Below are 18,417 nucleotides of genomic sequence, written 5' to 3' on the forward strand. Positions count from 1 at the left end.
TCTAATGTACTTGAAGTTCCTCAATCTCGGAATCATTCTTTCTCTAAATTGCAGTGCAGTGCCCAGAATTGGGCACAATTTTCAGTTGAGGCTGAACTGTTGTTTTTTTTATACAGGTTCATCCATCTTAAGCTCAGAAGCAGAAAATCCTGGAAATATGTAGCTAATCTGTCAGCGCCTGTGGAAAGAAACAGAGACAATGGGCCAGATTCTCCAGCCTCGTCCACAGCTGGGATTCTCCTGTCCCATTCCTGTGAATGAAGATCTGGCTGACTGTCAAATTCTCCATTTTCGCTGGTGGTGGGAGCAGGGCTGGAGAATCCCAGATAGCGTTTCAGGTTGTGAGCTTTCATCAGAACAGATCATAACCTAAAATTTTGAACTCTGTTTCTCTACTGTTTTTATTTCAGATGTCCAGGACCTGCAGTATTTTTCTTTTTCATCATAAATTCCTTGCTTTGTATTCATTGCCCCAATTATAAAGCCTAGAATCCAGTACATTTGTTAACCACTTTTACAATCTGCCTTGCTACCTTCAATGATTCCTGCACATATACCTCAAAATCGCCTCTGCTCCTGCACCCCATTTAGAAATAATCCCTTTATTTTATATTGATTTTCTTTGTTCTGCTTACCATAGTGAGTCATTTCACACTTTCTTCACATTGTATTGCATCTGCCATTCCACCAGCTTATCCAAGTCCTTTTGAAGTCTATCACTACCCTTCTCACCGTTTACTTCCAAGTTTTGGTCATCTGAAAATTTTGAAATTGTGCTTTGTGCGCCCAAGTTTAGCTGTTAATGTTGATGAGGAAGATCAGTGGTGCTCAGCCCATCTCTGCTCAACTCCATATATATTCCTCCAGTCTACAAAAGAACCACACTCTGTTTCCTGTCAGTCAGCCAACTTCATATCTCTGCTGCCACTGTTAGTTTATTCTATGGGCTTCAACTTTAGTATCAAGCCTGTTCTGTGGCACTTTGTCAAATTTTTTTCGGAAGTTAATGTACACCACATGAAACATTTAGCCTCATCAAGCTTCTCCGCTTCCTCTTCAAGAAAACTCAAGCAAGTTAAACATGATTTGCTCTTTTCTTTCATACAATGTTGGCATCACTGGCAAGGTCAGGATTTGTTACCATCCTGAATTGCTCTTGAACTAAGTGGCTTGCTGGTCCATTTCAAGGACAGTTAAGAGTCAGCCACATTGCTATGGGTCTAGAGTGATGTGTAAGGTAAGGATGGCAGATTTCCTTCCCGAAAGGTCATGAATGAACCAGATGGGTTTTACTGAGAATTGATAATAGCTTCACTGAGAATAGTTTCAATTCCAGATTTATTAACTGAACTTAAGTTCGCTAGCTGCCATGGTGGTATTCAATCCCACGTCCCCAGGGTATTAGCCTGGAGCTCTGATTACTAGCCCAATGACATAGAATCATAGAATCCCAACAATGCAAAAGGAGGCTGGTTGGCCCATTGAGTCTGCACCGACAACAATCCCACCCAGGTCCTATCCCCGTAACTCACACATTTACCCTGCTAATCCCCTTGATGCTGAGGGCCAATCAACCTAAAGCCTGCAAATCAATGGCATGTTGGAGGAAACCAGGTCCCCAGGACAAAACCCATGCAGACACAAGGAGAACGTGCAAACTCCATTCAGTCACTTGAGGCCAAAATTGAACCTGGACTTCTGGCGCTGTGAGGCAACAATGCTAACCACTGAGCTGTTCCAATATTACTACTATGCCACCATCTCCCTACGCTCTCAACAAATTTGTGCTTGCTTTCCTTAATTAATCTGTATTTGACAAGGTGACTATTAATTTTATTCCAAATTATTGTTTCAAAAAACTTTCCTACCACCAAGGTTAAACTAACTAGCCTATAGTTGTTGGACTTATCCTTACAACCATTTCGAACTTATCCTTACACCCTTTTTGAACTAAGATGTAACATTTGCAATTCTCCAGTCTTTTGTAAAACTGGAAGATTATAGTTAGTACTTTCACAATTTCCACTCTTACTTCCTTCAATACAGTTGGATGCACCTTATCTGACCCTAGTGACTTAAGAACATTAAGCACAGCCAGCCTATCTCATAAGCTGCACTTCAATATTTGGTCAATATTATACTATATTGCCCCATTCACCAACAACACAGATCAGAAAATCGGACAAAGGAAAGTCTCACACTCCAGTAGCAGGTATCAGCTTCTCCCAGTATTCTGTCCACTCATTTTAACAGGTGAAAACAAGTGGAATGGCTTCAGAATCCTTGATAATACCCCCTGCAAAAAATTTCCCAACTAGGTTCATAACACATGGCTAGATTGTGATGAGAATCTGTGGCAGAACAAAATTTTGTACTAATAAATATATACAGGAGTTTACTTTCAATTTTCATTTATTTTGTATTATCTTAACAGATTTTGCATTAATTCAAGATTCGTTGCTTATTAATCTTACCTGAACTCAAAAGTTTTCGAGTCCGTAAGAAACTAATTGTCAGGCGCATGATGGATGCTTTGTCCAGGTGTGTACTGACATTATGTGGCAGTGGCAGCTGATGAGCCAACTCATAGAACACTTCCGTCTCTTTGCTCCTTCTGCACCTTGCTGCATCCCTTGATTTCTCCTTCCTCCTCTCTGAGTTACTTCTGAAAGCAAACATTGCAAGTTTAATGCGGGGCTCTCAAAGCAGAAATTCCATATAACATCATGGGTGCATAAATCAGGCATGTTAATTATGTGAACAGAAGCGCCTTTTAGCTCATCCCAAAATCCAGAACTAACAACGTACCTGCAGGCACCTCCAGGCTGTCCAATCTTCACTTATCAATAGTCTACCATCTGTCTCCTCCGGGATTGAAGCTAGCCCTCAAATTGATGTCATTGGGATGGGGGGGAAGGGTTGGGATTGACATCATCATGCCCTTTGACTCTTCAGCCCGAAATTAAAATCCATACTCATTAACGTTACTCCCTACATGATTTTGTGCAACTTTTATCTGTAAAAGTAACCATGTAACTTTCAAAGAAAAATTGGCTATCTCAATAATCAAATCAAAATTTTTATGTGGCATTTTTCTCAGTGTGCTCAATCAACAACATTGTAAAAATGTCTATGATTAAAATGTAAAGTTTATTTATTAGTCACATGTCAGCTTACACTAACACTGCAATAAAGTTACTATGAAAATCCTCTAGTCGCCACACTCCGGCACCTGTTCGGGTACAGTGAGGGAGAATTTAGCATGGCCAATGCACCTAACCAGCACGTCTTTGGACTGTGGGAAGAAACTGAAGCACCGGGAGGAAACCCACACTTACACACTGACAAGGGAAGAATGTGCAAATTCCACACAGTAAAAAGTCTGTGTTTACCACCTTACTGTGTTTACCCCAGTCCAACGCCGGCATATCCACATCACAAATTCCACACAGACAGTGACCCAAATCGGGAATTGAGCCTAAGTCCTGGCTCTGTGAGGCAGCAGTGCTAACACTGTGCCACCATACCATGGCTAACCTCATGCCCAGAGGAATCCTTCACACAGCATGCATAACTGACAATGTGTTCAATTTTACAAGTTCTGTTATGTGTTATGAATGTCAGAATCAAACAGTGGGCTGGATTTAAGGCACCCCTCTGACAGTTTTGAAGGTGTTGGGGGATGCGGCATGACTCATTAAGTCTAATAGGTGGCCTCCCACTGCCTAACTCCCCAGTCTTGCCCCCATCACAATTATACCAGTGGTGGGGTTGGTGTCAGGCAGTCTACCCACCATTGGACCATTAGATGTCCTTAGTAGACAGCTATTACCAATTTAAGTGCCTTAGCTCACCACAGCAGCAAGAAAGGCCCACACCATGTGGCCAATTTCAGCTGGCAGTGGGTGTGGGTTGATGGTGGAAGTTTGTCTTCAATGGGACTTCTAGCCGCACCATGCCCCCCCCCCCAACCCCCCAACCCCACCCCTCCCCATCCGAGGGTTCCCTTCAAGATTTTACCGGTTCCCTTAGGTTTGCCTCACCACCTTAACCTCTCAAATCTCAATTCCCTGCAATCTTGTTGGGGCCTGTCAGCTTAGTAAGTAGCAAGACCCCCAAAAATAGACACAAATCCTAACCAGTTGCAGACACCTCTGTTTTTATGTGTTGGAGAACTATCAGCACCTGAATGTCCAATAGCCCTCTGAAATGGGACTCCCTGATTCAGAAGAGCAGCAATCTCATATCCAGCCTATTAACAGCCAACAGGCCTTTAAATGGCTGCAGGGCAGCTGCTGTTCCTTCAGCTGGCCAAATTTTTAGTGGGGAAGGGGGGCAGGGAATCTAGCGCCTCACATAATTCAGCCCAATACGTGTTCACTGAGGTGAGGTCAAGTGCCAAGCTACTTTTCACAAAATAAGGAGTGCTAGTGCTAAGTATTAGAATACCTTTACCCTTTTAGAAAGCTTCAAGTACTCCTTAGAGTCAGATATAGAACAAAACATCCCTCTCTTGGTCCCAACGTGTCCTTACCTCGAACCTCAGAACAACAGCTCCTATTACCAGTGATTGAATATAAACTTTTTCCACTTCTGCCATCCTTACAGATTCCCAAGTCTGTTTGACAATTACTGTTGGACTATGGATAGCTTTGCAATCTGGGTCCTTACTCATCGGGAGACTCAGACTAAATAAGTATTACATGAAGAACCCCAGAGAAAGGCATGATTCCAGGTTGGATTTAAACCCAGGTCAAATATCTAAAAGTGACAATCAAATACCAGTTTAGGATGATTCTCTTGGGCTGCAATTATCCAGGATATCACTAAATTACCAAATTCCATTTAGCTTAATCAGTTTTCCAACACAAACTTTTAGTTCTGAAACTTCAGTTACGAGGTTATCCCTTGAAATAAATGGATTAACACTTCTTGCAAGAGGATTCTCAATGCAATGGATTAAATTTTACTATCTCATGAGAGTGGTCAGATTGCACCTCCGTGAAACCACAATAACTTTTCTTTAATCTTAAAACTGTGCTTTGCCTGACTGGCAAAGTCTTGCAAGTGACACTGGAAAACTGAAATTGAAAAGTCTTCCCTTGCACCCCAAGAGCCTTGATCAGCACTAATATTTCACTAACTTCACTCAAATAGTACATTCTTTCAATTTTAAAAGTAGCCTCACAAAATATGGCACTGTTGACTAATTTTGTTCAAATGTTACAAGAACAGGAAAGGAAATAGAAGTGATGCCATCACACCAAATTTAAAATTACAGGAGTTAGCAAATGTCAATGAACCAGGCAAACACAACTCTTACTTAATTGGTAGGATAAGGATTAGTACTGTTGCCTGGGGTTTCTTGACTCAACAAAATTGATCCTTTTTCTCTAAAGTGTAATTTTTTGGATAATTAATTCTATTGGGGTTTATTTAATAGGTAATCATGCAAAGAGAGAAAACTGCTTCTTAAACACCTTCTATGCTTAACATTTTGGTGGCTTTACACAAAGGGTTTTAATATTCTTTTGTGAGCTACATGGAGACTCAGAGGACGACAGAACTGTTTTAAGTTTGCTGTGGTGCATTTCCGTTCATCAAAAACAGCAAACAACAAAACAGGCTGATTTGAATGACTAAAAGATCTCACTAAACTTGACTGTTTTAAAGTTTATTTGTTAGTGTCACAAGTAGGCTTACATTAACACTGACGTTACTGTAAAAATCCCCTAGTCGCCACACTCTGGCACCCGTTCAGGTACATTGAGGGATAATTTAGTATGGCTAATACACCCAACCAGCATGTCTTTTGGACAGTGGGAGGAAAAGTTTATTTATTAGTGTCACAAGTAGGTTTACATTAACACTGCAATGAAGTTACTGTGAAAATCCTCTAGTCATCATACTCCAGCACCTGGTTGGGTGCACTGAGAACCCATGCAGACATGGGGAGAACATGCAGACTCCGCACAGACAGTGACCCAAGCTAGGAGCCGAGCTCGGGTCCCTGGCACTGTGAGGCAGCAGTGCTAACTATTGTGCTACCATGCCACCCCTGTTCAGATGTCAACAGCTGGCGCCATCATCACGGCTCACTCATAGCTATACATTTCAGTAAAATTTACACTGCATGGCTAGATATCATTGTTAATACATTTGTTATTTAGAGTGGAATCATATAACTATATATATATGTATGTATGTGGAAACATAGCAATTATATAACTTCATTTGATGAATATTCACAATATCCAGGGTGAAACCTATTTAAACCTAATTAAATAAATGCTGATATAGATTGATATCATGCCACCTCTTGTGCTTCAACACTTTGTAATAAATAAAATTTTCTTCATGTCTGCTTAGCTCCTCTGTGACACGATTTAAAGAACCTGAAAAATTGTGTAGCTAATAATCCCAGCAGGTATTCATTGAAAATCTTTCCTGCGCCTGTTTCCTTTGGATCTGTGTTCTAGTTGTATTTCTGGGTGGAAAATAGTGCGCTAAAGGGTAACTGCTTTAAGTCCCAAATAAAGCACAGGGGGTTGTATTGCTGGGTTGATGTTGAGACTGGGAACTCATTGTTTTGAATCATGTAACTACAGGCTGCTGGCTCAAAGGCGCAAGGTCTTCACACCTGAAAAGAAAAGCAGGCGGAGCTGGGCGGACTGCAGACTAACTTTCTGGGCTGCATTTCACATGCCCCCGCCAGATGTGTTTGTGACTTGGGGGTGCAGTGCGCACACAGAATAGGCCATGTGTCCATCCCATCACATTTCCTTTCACCCCCAAGCTTTCCACCATAACATAGAGGATGAACAGGTACCAAAATTGGGGACAGAGGAGGGGAACTGTGCTTAGAGTTCGAGGGAATGGGGGAGATCCTGAATGAATACTTTGCGTCGGTATTCACGAAGGAGAGGGGCTTGATGTCTGATACTGTCTTTGAGCTGTAGACCAGTTGAAGGAAATGTCCATTACGAGGGAGGAAGTGTTAGGACTTTTAGGTAGCATTAAAACTGATAAATCTCCAGGGCCTGATGGCATTTATCCCAGGCTGCTTAGGGAGGCGAGAGATGAAATTGCTGGGCCTCTGATGCAAATCTTTGTCTCTTCTTTGGACACTGGTGAGGTCCCAGAGGACTGGGGGATAGCGAACATGGTACCGTTGTTTAAAAAGGGTAGGAGGGATAACCCTGGTAATTATAGGCCGGTGAGTTTGACGTCAGAGGTAGGGAAGTTGTTGGAGAGGGTTCTGAGGGATAGGATGTATATGCATTTAAAGCGTTGCGATCTGATTAGACACGCAGCAAGGCTTTGTTAAGGGGAAGTCTTGCCTTACGAATCTGGTAGAATTTTTTGAGGAGGTGACAAAAACGGTCGATGAAGGACAAGCCGTTGATGTCGTCTATATGAATTTTAGTAAGGCGTTTGACAAAGTCCCTCATGATAGGTTGGTCGAAAAGGTTAAGGCTCATGGAATACAAGGACAGGTAGCTAGATGGATTGATAACTGGCTTGGTAATAGGAGACAGAGAGTAGTAGTGGAAAGGTCTTTTTCTAGCTAGAGGTCTGTCACTAGTGGTGTGCCTCAGGGCTCAGTACTGGGACCTCTTCTATTTGTAATATACATAAATGACTTGGAAGAGGGAGTACATGGTGTGATCAGCAAGTTTGCAGATGACACTAAGATGGCTGGACTGGCAGACACTGAGGAGCAGTGTCAGGCAATACAACAGGATATAGATAGGCTGGTATATTGGGCAGAAAAATGGCAGATGGAATTTAATCCTGATAAATGTGAGGTGATGCATTTTGCGAGAAATAATGTAAGGGGGAGTTATACGATAAAGGGTAGACCTATTAAGAGTACAGACATGCAGAGGGACCTGGGGGGGCAAGTGCACAAGTCTTTGAAGGTGGCAATACAGGTGGAGAAGGTTGTGAAGAAAGCTTATGGTATGTTAGCCTTTATAGGAAGGGGTATAGAGTACAAGAGCTGGTGTCTAATGTTGCAGTTGTATAGAACGTTGGTTAGGCCGCATTTGGAGTACTGCATCCAGTTCTGGTTGCCTTACGACTGGAAAGACGTGGAGACCCTGCAGAGAGTGCAGAGGAGGTTCACCAGGATGCTGCCTGGTATGGAAGGATTGGGTTATGCGGAAAGATTGGGCAAATTGGGGCTGTTTTCCCTAGAAAGACGGATTCGGAAAGAGGGGAGCTCTGATAGAGGTATATAACATTATGAAGGGTGTAGATAGAGTAAACAGTGGTAAGCTTTTTCCTAGATTGGAAACACACATTACGAGGGGCCATGGGCTTAGGGTGGTGGGGGGGGGGGGGGGGGGGCAGGAGGTATAATTCAGACGTTAGAGGGAAGTTTTTCACACAGAGGGTTGTGGGGGTATGGAATGCTCTGCCAAGCAAGGTGGTGGAGGCAGGCATGCTGGAGTTGTTTAAGAGATACTTAGATAGGCACATGAGCGGGATGGAGATGGAGGGGAATAGGGGACTGTTTTAAATAAGGATCAGGAGCCTTGGGACGTCCCTGGGAATCAATTGATTCCTATGGACCTTCCAACATATTTTCTGGCTCACTTGTTTTACTTCTGAGCTTCTGGGGATGCCCTTGAATGTTTGCTTAAGATGTGCATGTTATTGATGTTTTCCTCTTTTAATCCACAGGTGCTTTGGTCCGCCTTGTTGTCCAACAAGGGGCATACACGCGGTGGGTCGTGCGAGGGCTGCTCTTGGATGTTTCGAGAGTAGCCTCGTGCTTTACATCGTTAGTGTACGCTTAAACTGGACCAGATGCTGAGCAACATGACAGCTCAGTGACTATCACTGTTTGCTGTGCAGATACATGGATTTGGGCCAGTGTCTGTGGGAGTTTGCACATTCTCCCTGTGCTTGCGCGGGTTTTCTCCAGGTGCTCCGGTTTCCTCCCATACCCCAAAGATGTGCTCTTAGGCTGATTGGTGTAACAAATTGTCCCTAAATTAGTCTCCCCTCAATCTGGTTTCCAATGTGGAGTGCCATAAGCGTAGATAAGGGTCATGGGTGGAGAGGGGACTCACAATGTTTGAAATGGCGGCGTGGGCTCGTTGGACCGAAGGGCTGTTTCCCGTGCTGTGTTGTTCTTTGTTCTTTGTTCAAAATTGGCAGCCTCCTTGCCATATTTAAATAAATAATCAAGAGTCAGATGGGCTTGACTGACTTTGAATATATGCTGCACACATCATAAAACATTTGGTGTAGGCAGTTGAATGGGAATGTGGGGACCACCTTTTTAGAGAACATTTAGGAGGGTACTATATTTTGGGGATGGCCTTTGCTGATTGCGGGCCAGTCTTTACAGACTGGGGGATAGCCCCCTAAGATAGTATCCCCCTTTCTTCCTACTTACCTGCTCCATTAAACACAGCACCCCCACCTCGCTGCCTAAACTGCTCAAACTCTCTCTGCCCAAGATCCTGAAGTAAGCTGGCTCCAAGATCCATTGGCCTCCCTCTTGTTCCTCACTGCAGTCCCAACAGTGCCCATTAGTATGCTCCTGGTGGTCCTGAAGGTGAGACTTCCTCCTCAGTGAAATCCCATGCTGCCCCAATTTAGCAAGATTTGGCTGCAGGGTGAGCTGGCGTACAGTGGGTCAGTTCCATACTGATTTTGCTTCCTGTTGGGGAGAGGGTGGGGGATGCAATCCATTGTCTCATAGTGTTTGGACAGAAAGGGAAAGAAGTCTCACAGAGTCAAAGGGCTGCAGCCAGTTTAATCAGCAGGGTGAAAAAGGCCATTGGTCCTCTGCCAGCTACCAGGCAGAATGTGGATGGAAAGATGGTCTCTGGTCAGAGAAACCTATTCTGTGATAATCCAAAGACTCTGGAAGAATTGTCCTGGCAAGGCCAGAAGAAAAACTCACTGGATTGGGACTTAGTACTGAAAGTCAGTTTGGAAATTCCCAGAACACTTGAGAGAGAGGACCTTCAACAGTCACAGGATGTTACAATTCAATAAAACAGGAAGAGTTGAACCTATTGGAAGCTGGTGTGACTCTGTACTGTTTACTATAAACATTGTAATCCTGTGGTTGCAAATTATATATAATATATATATTTATGTGTATGTGTCATTGGGCATAACAAAACATTAATAAGGGTTACCTTTATTGTAGTTTAGAATATTAGTTAGCAACTACTATGTAGTTTGTTACAGTAAACGTCTTAAAACTTAAGACTTTTGTCGAGAAATTTTTTTAGGTTGGTCATTAGGAATTGAAATAGGGGTGACACGGTGGCACAGTGGTTAGCACTCACAGCGCCAGGGACTTGGGTTGGATTCCCAATTTGGGTCACTGTCTGTGTGGAGTTTGCACGTTCTCCCTGTGTCTGTGTGGGTTTTATCTGGGTGCTCCAGTTTCCCCCCACATTCTGAAAGACGTGCTGGTCAGGTGCATTGACCTGAACAGGCGCCGGAAGGTGGCGACTAGGGGAATTACGCAGTAACTTTATTGCAGCATTAATGTAAGCCTATTTGTGACATTAATAAATACATTTTAATAAATAAACTTTAAAATATCTTGTTCAGTCTCCACAGTGATTGATATCCAGCTGTTTTGATGCTTAAAGTGGGGAATGTCAAAAGCTGTGAGATACTCGTGGAAAATCTCTGTCCTCGTTTGTGGCTAGGATTCTCCGGTGCTGCTGTAAGTGAATGAAATTTTGGCTGGAACACCAAATTCTTTGTTCTCATTGGCAGTGGGTTGGCTATGGATGAGATTGGAGAATCCTGTTCACCTTTTCATGTTGGACCATTGATGGTATTGCCATAGCAATAATGAAGGAAAAGTGAGGATCCTAACAATGCTGTCCTGAAAGAACGCATTACAATATCCTATCTATGTGTGTTGCTTGTGTATATATGCCTGCTGTGGATTGAGTGGGAAGGTGAGACAAGATGTCAAAACTAGCTAATGCCTGCCGAAAACTTAGGGCTGAATTCAGAACTGGGTTGTGGTCTCTGGCCTCCCCACTAAGAAACTTCTCTCGCTTGGCTTGCTTAGCCTGCAGCCATTTAATCACTGTTGGGACTGTTAATTACACCCTTGTTGGGGGGAGGTTGGCCCCAATGCTTTCGAGAGCTGCCAGTCAAAGCTCTCTGGTTCCAGCAGCACCACCAGAAGCACTGGCCACAGCTGGTACTGCATCTGTTCTCCAATGGTCATCACTGCTGGAGCCACATGTCAGTGAAAATGGGGGGAATATAACTGGAGTGAGGCAGGCATGCTCTGTGAGAGGGGTGGAGAAAGGAGGTCTGGGAGGATAAGACAAGAGGGGAGGGGAGCCATAGGCTTGGGAACATGTGGATTGGTGGGCTTCTGTTAAGAACAAGGAGTCCATATAGAAGCTACCCTCCCCTTGCCCACAACCAACCATGAAGTGAAAGCTTCTAGACTGGCCACTGCTCGCTGAGGGTTGAATTCCAGTAATAGCAGGAGGGGGCTCTTTAGTAGCCATTAACTGGCTATTTAAGCCCTCAATCGGCCCAGAGGCAGAAAGGCTCCCCGATATCTCCACTGCCACAGGTAAAACTGCAGGTGAACAGGTAGGTACCAGGAACGGTGCTCATGGCATTATGCCCAAATGCCCCCTGCTGCCAATCCGCCCCCAGAAAGCCTTAGTGGAGGTCTGTAGATTTGTCTTGTTGCTGCTGTTACAGGCTAAGTTTATTAGGTCTTCTTCAAGGGAGTTAAGAGCTGTGACCTCCTCTAATTCCTGTGTGTTTCCTTATACTAGTTGTCATGCTGAGTACTTTCACTTTGCTGCCTCTTCAGTTATTGATAGTTACCAATTTGCCAAAGGCACACACCTCCATTACAACCTCACACATATATTACAGGATTGCTTCCGTTCCCACTTGTGCTGTTGTTTTTCAGTGGATTTGACGACACTGCCTAACAGGTTCACCCATGTGCAATTGCTCCAGTGTAAACTCACAGAATCATACATGCACAATAGACATGCATGTTTCATGCGGGTGCACTTTAGCAAAGCTAAGTTTCATTGCTTGCGTGTTTGGGCAGGATACTACAGGCTGATGGAATGGCAATCCCGAAGCAGTGATGCAGGTAGGAACCAGTTATATCTGTCATTTGAGGCGCCAGACAAAGTATCCTTTTATGGGTAGCCAACTGCCTATAAAAGTATTTGTCTTGCTACATTTATATTATTTGCATGTTGCCAATGATACACTTCCTATCAGAGGCAAAACTCTGAACTAAATAGGCTACTTTATTACTGTACACCTGCACATAACAACTATGATTTTGATGGCACAGTATTAAAAGAGCCAAAGGTTACTCAGTGGAATGGTTTTTGTTGCAACACTATGTCACAATCTTGTAGGTGACATAATTTCATGACAGCGCAGATATAATAATCTTATTTCATTGCAAGACTGTTAATCACTGGGCCACAGTCACCCATTTGCTGTTAATCTATCACCTACATTCAGACACACCCAACAATAATGAAAAATGTTTTAAAATTTAACTCACAGCCCTGAATTTAGTTGAAGTCAGTAGTGTGTTTTATTCAGTGGTAAATATATATCGTAAGTCGTTATTCAACCACCCAAAATAGTGGAGCACTTATAAAATAAAATGGTGTCTTTGCAAGTGATGTCTTTAGAAGTGATAAATGGGTAGAGCCATTTGCTCTGATATTAACCACAAAACACAAGAATTCAAACATTGAAAAACACAGGAGTGGTGTGATACAGAATTTAATGTAATTAATGTGGGTTCAGCCCACTAGCTGCAGAACTAGAACATAGAACATTACTGCGCAGTATAGGCCCTTCGGCCCTCGATGTTGCGCCAACCAGTGGAACCAACCTAATGACCCTCTAACCTAAACTATTCCAATGTTATCCATATGCCTATCCACTGACCATTTGAATGCCCTTAAAGTTGGCGAGTTCACAACTGCTGCAGGCAGGGCATTCCACACCCTTACTACCCTCTGAGTAAAGAACCTACCTCTGACATCCGTCCTATAATTACCATCCCTTAATTTAGAGCTATGTTCCCTCGTGTTAGCCATCACCATCTGAGGAAAAAGGCTCTCACTATCCACCCTATCTAACCCTCTGATCATCTTGTATGCCTCAATTAGGTCACTCTTCACCTTCCTCTCTCTAACGAAAATAACCTCAAGTCCCTCAGCTTTTCCTCATGAGACCTTCCCACCATGTCAGGCAACATCCTGGTAAACCTCCTCTGCACCCTTTCCAATGCCTCCACATCCTTCTTATAATGCGGCGACCAGAACTGTACGCAATACTCCACGTGCGGCCGCACCAGAGTTTTGTACGGTTGCAACATGACCTCACTGCTCCAAAATTCAATCCCTCTACCAATAAAAGCTAACACACCATACACCTTTTTAACAACCTTATCAACCTGGGTGCCAACTTTCAGGGATCTATGCACATGTACACTGAGATCTCTCCGCTCATCGACACTACCAAGAGTCCTTCCATTAGCCTTATATTCTGTGTTCCTGTTACTCTTACCAAAATGAATCACCTCACACTTTTCCGCATTAAACTCCATTTGCCACCTCTCAGCCCAGCTCTGCAGCTCATGATGGGGTGGTGGGGAAAACCTTGTAACTTCAGAGGTGGGGACTTGACTAGGTTCTGGGCATAATCTCACTGGCCGTTCACGCCACACTCCCGCTGCAGCGAAGTCAGAGAACTTGGCACCCAGCCAAATCTCCATTCACCACAGCGGGATGGGAAAATCCTGTCTACAGTAAGTGGCCATAACACTAACTCTGACAGGTATTTAACTGGTCAACTTATATAGAGTTTTCCATGTGATTCAGGATCTAGGGTGGAAGTACTGCCCATGAACAGCCAATGAGAGGCTGACAGCACTTCACTACAGGCAATGCGACTGGGAGCGATGGCTGCTGCCAGTAATATATTCAAGGAGAGGCCTAGGATTGCCAAAGGGCCCAGGTCACAGATGAGTGAAGGTGGGTGAAGGTACACAGGAAGGGGCATGAGGCTCTGAGTAAGAAGTCTCACAGCACCAGGTTAGAGTCCAACCAATTTATTTGATAGTAAACTCACAAGCTTTCGGGGTTTGCCCCTTCGTCAGGTGAACTGACAAACCCCGAACGCTTGTGAATTTACTATCAAATAAATTGGTTGGACTCTAACCTGGTGTTGTGAGACTCCTTACTGTATTTACCCCAGTCCAACGCTGGCATCTCCACATCATGAGGCTCTGAGGCAGGGGTGGCCAAGTAGTTATCAATGACTACCCATTTCCAATGCTACCTCCCCCAATTAGGCTGTAATAACTCTACGGAGGCAAAAATCCCATCACCAAGTTACTTTATTTACACCATACATCAGTACATAGCCAGCTCTTCAGTTGCTCCCTGCTGAGTGCAGGCTGGGAGTCTGACATACCTGCTTTAAATAGGTTCCCTTATGTAACCATTAATTAGGATTCATCAGGTATCTCTTTTAAGGTATAAAAGCCTACTGCACCTGGTGTTCCCAGGCAGTCTCCCAACCAAATAGTAATCAGGTCTGAGTATGCTTAATTTCTGAGGTTAGACAAGATCACACTAATATGGCCGTAGGCAAGGATAACAGGTAGCTCATACTCTAGCAAACCAACCTCAGTAGCCTTGCTAAAGTCATCACAAGATATAGACTGCTTTTGAAAGAGTGAAGAGTCCTCCAGACTCAAAACATTAGCTCTGTTCTCTCTCCACAGATGCTGTCAGACTTGCTGAGATTTTCCAGCATTTTCTGCTCGTGCTCCATTTTGTTCTGTTTAGTTGAAATATGTACTGTTTTATGATGACAGGATGATTATTATATGACATGTGTGAGACATTATTCTGCAGCAAAGGTGCAATTTTGATCCATCCCTTTAATGTTAGAATCTAATCAATCAATTAGAGATGAATTGCCATTGATGAGGGAAGCTTGGAGATGTTAGCAGATGTTCACAGCTTTAGCAGAGAAAATCCAGCAGGAAGTGCCCACCCAGGGTTATACTTTAGACACAGTTCAGTGTAACTTAGAAAGTATAATACACTTGCATTTGATACAATGCTTTTAAGTTCCCACAGCTACTTTGACCCAGTTACCAGTTTGTTTCTGCAGCCAAGTTAAAATCTACCCTTTATTATTCGTTATATCCCCTGTGGCTCTGTTTCTGAGGAGCTCTTTCACTGCCTGATATTTATCCCTCACTAGTTTGCATTTATTGGCTGGTTGGATTGCTGTGCGTCAGTGTGAACTGGTTTAGACATTATACAGACATAAACATGTGGTCCAGTGGTACATGGCATTGCCTTAACCACCCTATTTAACCATCCTCTGTTTTTCTATTCAGGACATCACAGTTCATTCTGTCCCTATCTTCTCTCTTGTACATGTGTTTCTGACTCATTTCCACCCACTCTTAGGTTCCCTGTTTAAATGCTGTCCATGTTTAATTGTGTTGCAGTTCTGACAAAGCTTGTATCTAAAATGTTAACTTGTCTGCTTCCCCCACAGTTGGTTCTGTATGGACCTGCTGCATCCAGCCTCTTCCATTTCTGTTGCGCTAACTGAATTCAAATAGGTTGTGTGAAATCAGCTTGAGATTGCTTCAACTTCATGATGCAGCCAAGGTAAAGCAAACTCTAAACAAGTCAACTCACTCCAAAATCCGGAGAGGAAATCAAAATTTGCTTTAACAAAGGGTCGTCCGGACTCGAAACACCATCTCTTTTCTCTCCTTATAGATGCTGTCAGACCTGCTGAGATTTTCCAGCGTTTTCTCTTTTGGTTTTAGATTCCAGCATCCTTAGTAATTTGCTTTTATATAATTTAATTTTGGTTTGAATATTTGTAAATGAAATTGTGATGCCTATCTAGAACTGCCAGTCCTCATCCCAGGACAGTTGCAGATCCAATGACAGTACTTGAGATTGCTAGCTACACATCATTCTTCGATGTCTTGGATATCAAGAATAGACTTTGCCATCTTCCGTGTCCGTGCTTATCACAAGCAGCCACTTATATCAGGGCAAATAACTCTGGCCATTTACCATTTCTAAAGACATAATTTACAAGGAACCACTAATAACATATTGTATCCCAGCTATTTTGGGCAGTTAAATAATTACCTACCATGTATTTACCAATGAGAAAACGCTCTGCTGATTTCAGCTAAATTCAGGGCTACAAGTCGTTTCGATCAGCTGTTCACATCTCATCAAAATGTCAGACAAGGTTCTGCATGCAATCACTAACAATGAGTTGTTAAATAAAATTTCCTATTTTTCAAAAAATATGTTGCCCACTTATCGTTCTGATTTAACCATCCAGCATGTACAGTGGGGTAGATCAAAATAACATCAACCTATACACTGTAAGTAATGGGGACTCCACCTTTAATATAACATCGTTAATCACACTGAAGTAAAACTTCCTCTCTTCATTGCTTGTTGCAAAATTGAACTAAGACACTCGCATTCATGACTTATTCTAAAGAGTAACTGATGAAACATTTCATTTGTGTTCACAAACCTGCACCTCAAATGTTCATTTCAAAGCTGTGTTGATTTTTTTGTGTTATTTATTGAGACGTCAAGTTATTTAAAATTTGGTTCCTGCTAATTTACACATGCAGATGATTCCCATCTAAAGCATCACTATAAAACTTTAATCCTCTGCAAATATGTTTCAATTGCAAAGTAAACAAACACAGACAGAAGTCAAATTTAAGGTGAGCTATTAGAGATGAACATATGGCCTGGAATCCTGTGCTGGGGGAGTCAGCAATTCAGTGTGTTATTTGGATAAACTGCATTAAAATAAAAAATTTTTTTTTGATTTTTCTGTCTTCCACCTTTCACCTGTAAAGGTCAAAAGAGGCATCTTCAAGACAACAGAGCCCCATTTTATCAGTTCCTCTCATGTGACTAAAACACAGTTCATACAGGGGAGATCTCATGGAGCTCCACATGGTGATGACAAATCTCTGCATATAAGAATTGCCCTCATCCAGATATATTAGCTAGAATTTCTCAGCCATTCACACCAGCGGGATTCTCTGGTCCCACTGCAGTGAAAGTAAGAACATAAGAAATAGGAGGAGGAGTAGGCCATCTAGCCCTTCGAGCCTGCCCCGCCATTCAATAAGATCATGGCTGATCTGAAGCGGATCAATTCCACTTTCCCGCTTTCTCCCCATAATCCTTAATTCCCTTTTCTATCAAAAACCTATCTACCTGTGATTTAAATATATTTAGCGAGGCAGCCTCCACCACTTCAACGGGCAGAGAATTCCAGAGATTCACCACCCTTTGAGTGAAGAAGTTCCTCCTCAGCTCAGATCTAAACTGCCCCCTCTGCTTATCTTGAGGCTGCGCCCTCTAGTCCTGCTATCCTTTCTAAGCGGAAAGAATCTCTCTACCTCTACCCTATCCATCCCCTTCATTAACTTATACGTCTCTATAGGATCCCCCCTCATCCTTCTAAACTAAGTACAGACCAAGTCTATTTAGTCTCTCTTCATAGTCCAACCCCCTCATCTCCGGTATCAGCCTAGTGAACCTCCTCTGCACTCCCTCCAAGGCCAATATATCCTTGCGCAAGTGCGGCGACCAAAACTGCACACAGTACTCCAGCTGCGACCTCACCAGTACCCTGAACAGTTGCAGCAAGACCTCCCTACTTTTATATTCTATCCCCCTTGCTATAAAGGCCAGCATTCCATTCACCTTCTTGATCACTTGCTGCACCTGCAGACTGGGTTTTTGCAACTCATGCACAAGGACCCCCAGGTCCCTCTGCACCCTAACATGCTGCAGCTTTTTGCCTTTTAAATAATAATTCCTCCTACTATTATTTCTGCCAAAGTGGATAACCTCACACTTGCTAACATTATACTCCATCTGCCAGGTCCTCGCCCACTTGCTCAGCCTATCCAGATCCCTCTGCAGACTTTCCACACCCTTCACGCAATTTGCTTTTCCACTCATCTTTGTGTCATCAGCAAATTTCGTCACCCTACACTCAGCCCCCTCCTCCAGATCATCTATATAAATGGTAATTAGCTGAGGCCCCAGCACCGATCCCTGCGGCACTCCACTAGTCACCAACCGCCAATCAGAATAGCACCCATTGATACCAACTCTCTGCTTCCTATTAGACAACCAATCCCCTATCCACGCTAACACCTTACCCCCAACTCCGTGCACCCTAACCTTCTGTAGCAACCTTTTATGAGGCACCTTATCAAATGCCTTTTGAAAATCTAAAAACACCACATCCACCGGTTCCCCTCTGTCTACCACACTAGTCACATCCTCATGGAAATCCAATAAATTCGTCAAA

The 18,417-nt window shown here is 43.2% G+C and overlaps 1 protein-coding gene across 2 annotated transcripts in view; it reads right to left on the reverse strand.

The window, feature by feature from the left end:
* The window catches only part of LOC145351033 (endothelial PAS domain-containing protein 1-like), a 153,330-nt gene that overhangs the window by 69,401 nt on the left and 65,512 nt on the right, over positions 1 to 18,417 (reverse strand). The window contains exon 2 of one of the 2 annotated variants that reach the window (XM_080200632.1): positions 2,475 to 2,662. In XM_080200632.1, coding sequence (XP_080056758.1) covers positions 2,475 to 2,662 — 188 coding nt within the window. Of the gene's footprint in view, positions 1 to 2,474; positions 2,666 to 18,417 lie in introns of both variants that reach the window. The other variant, XM_080200631.1, reaches the window with a different exon arrangement.

The sequence above is a fragment of the Carcharhinus amblyrhynchos genome, chromosome 12 (genome assembly GCF_965287045.1).
Source record: "Carcharhinus amblyrhynchos chromosome 12, sCarAmb.v2.hapA, whole genome shotgun sequence".
Classification (NCBI taxonomy): domain Eukaryota; kingdom Metazoa; phylum Chordata; class Chondrichthyes; order Carcharhiniformes; family Carcharhinidae; genus Carcharhinus; species Carcharhinus amblyrhynchos.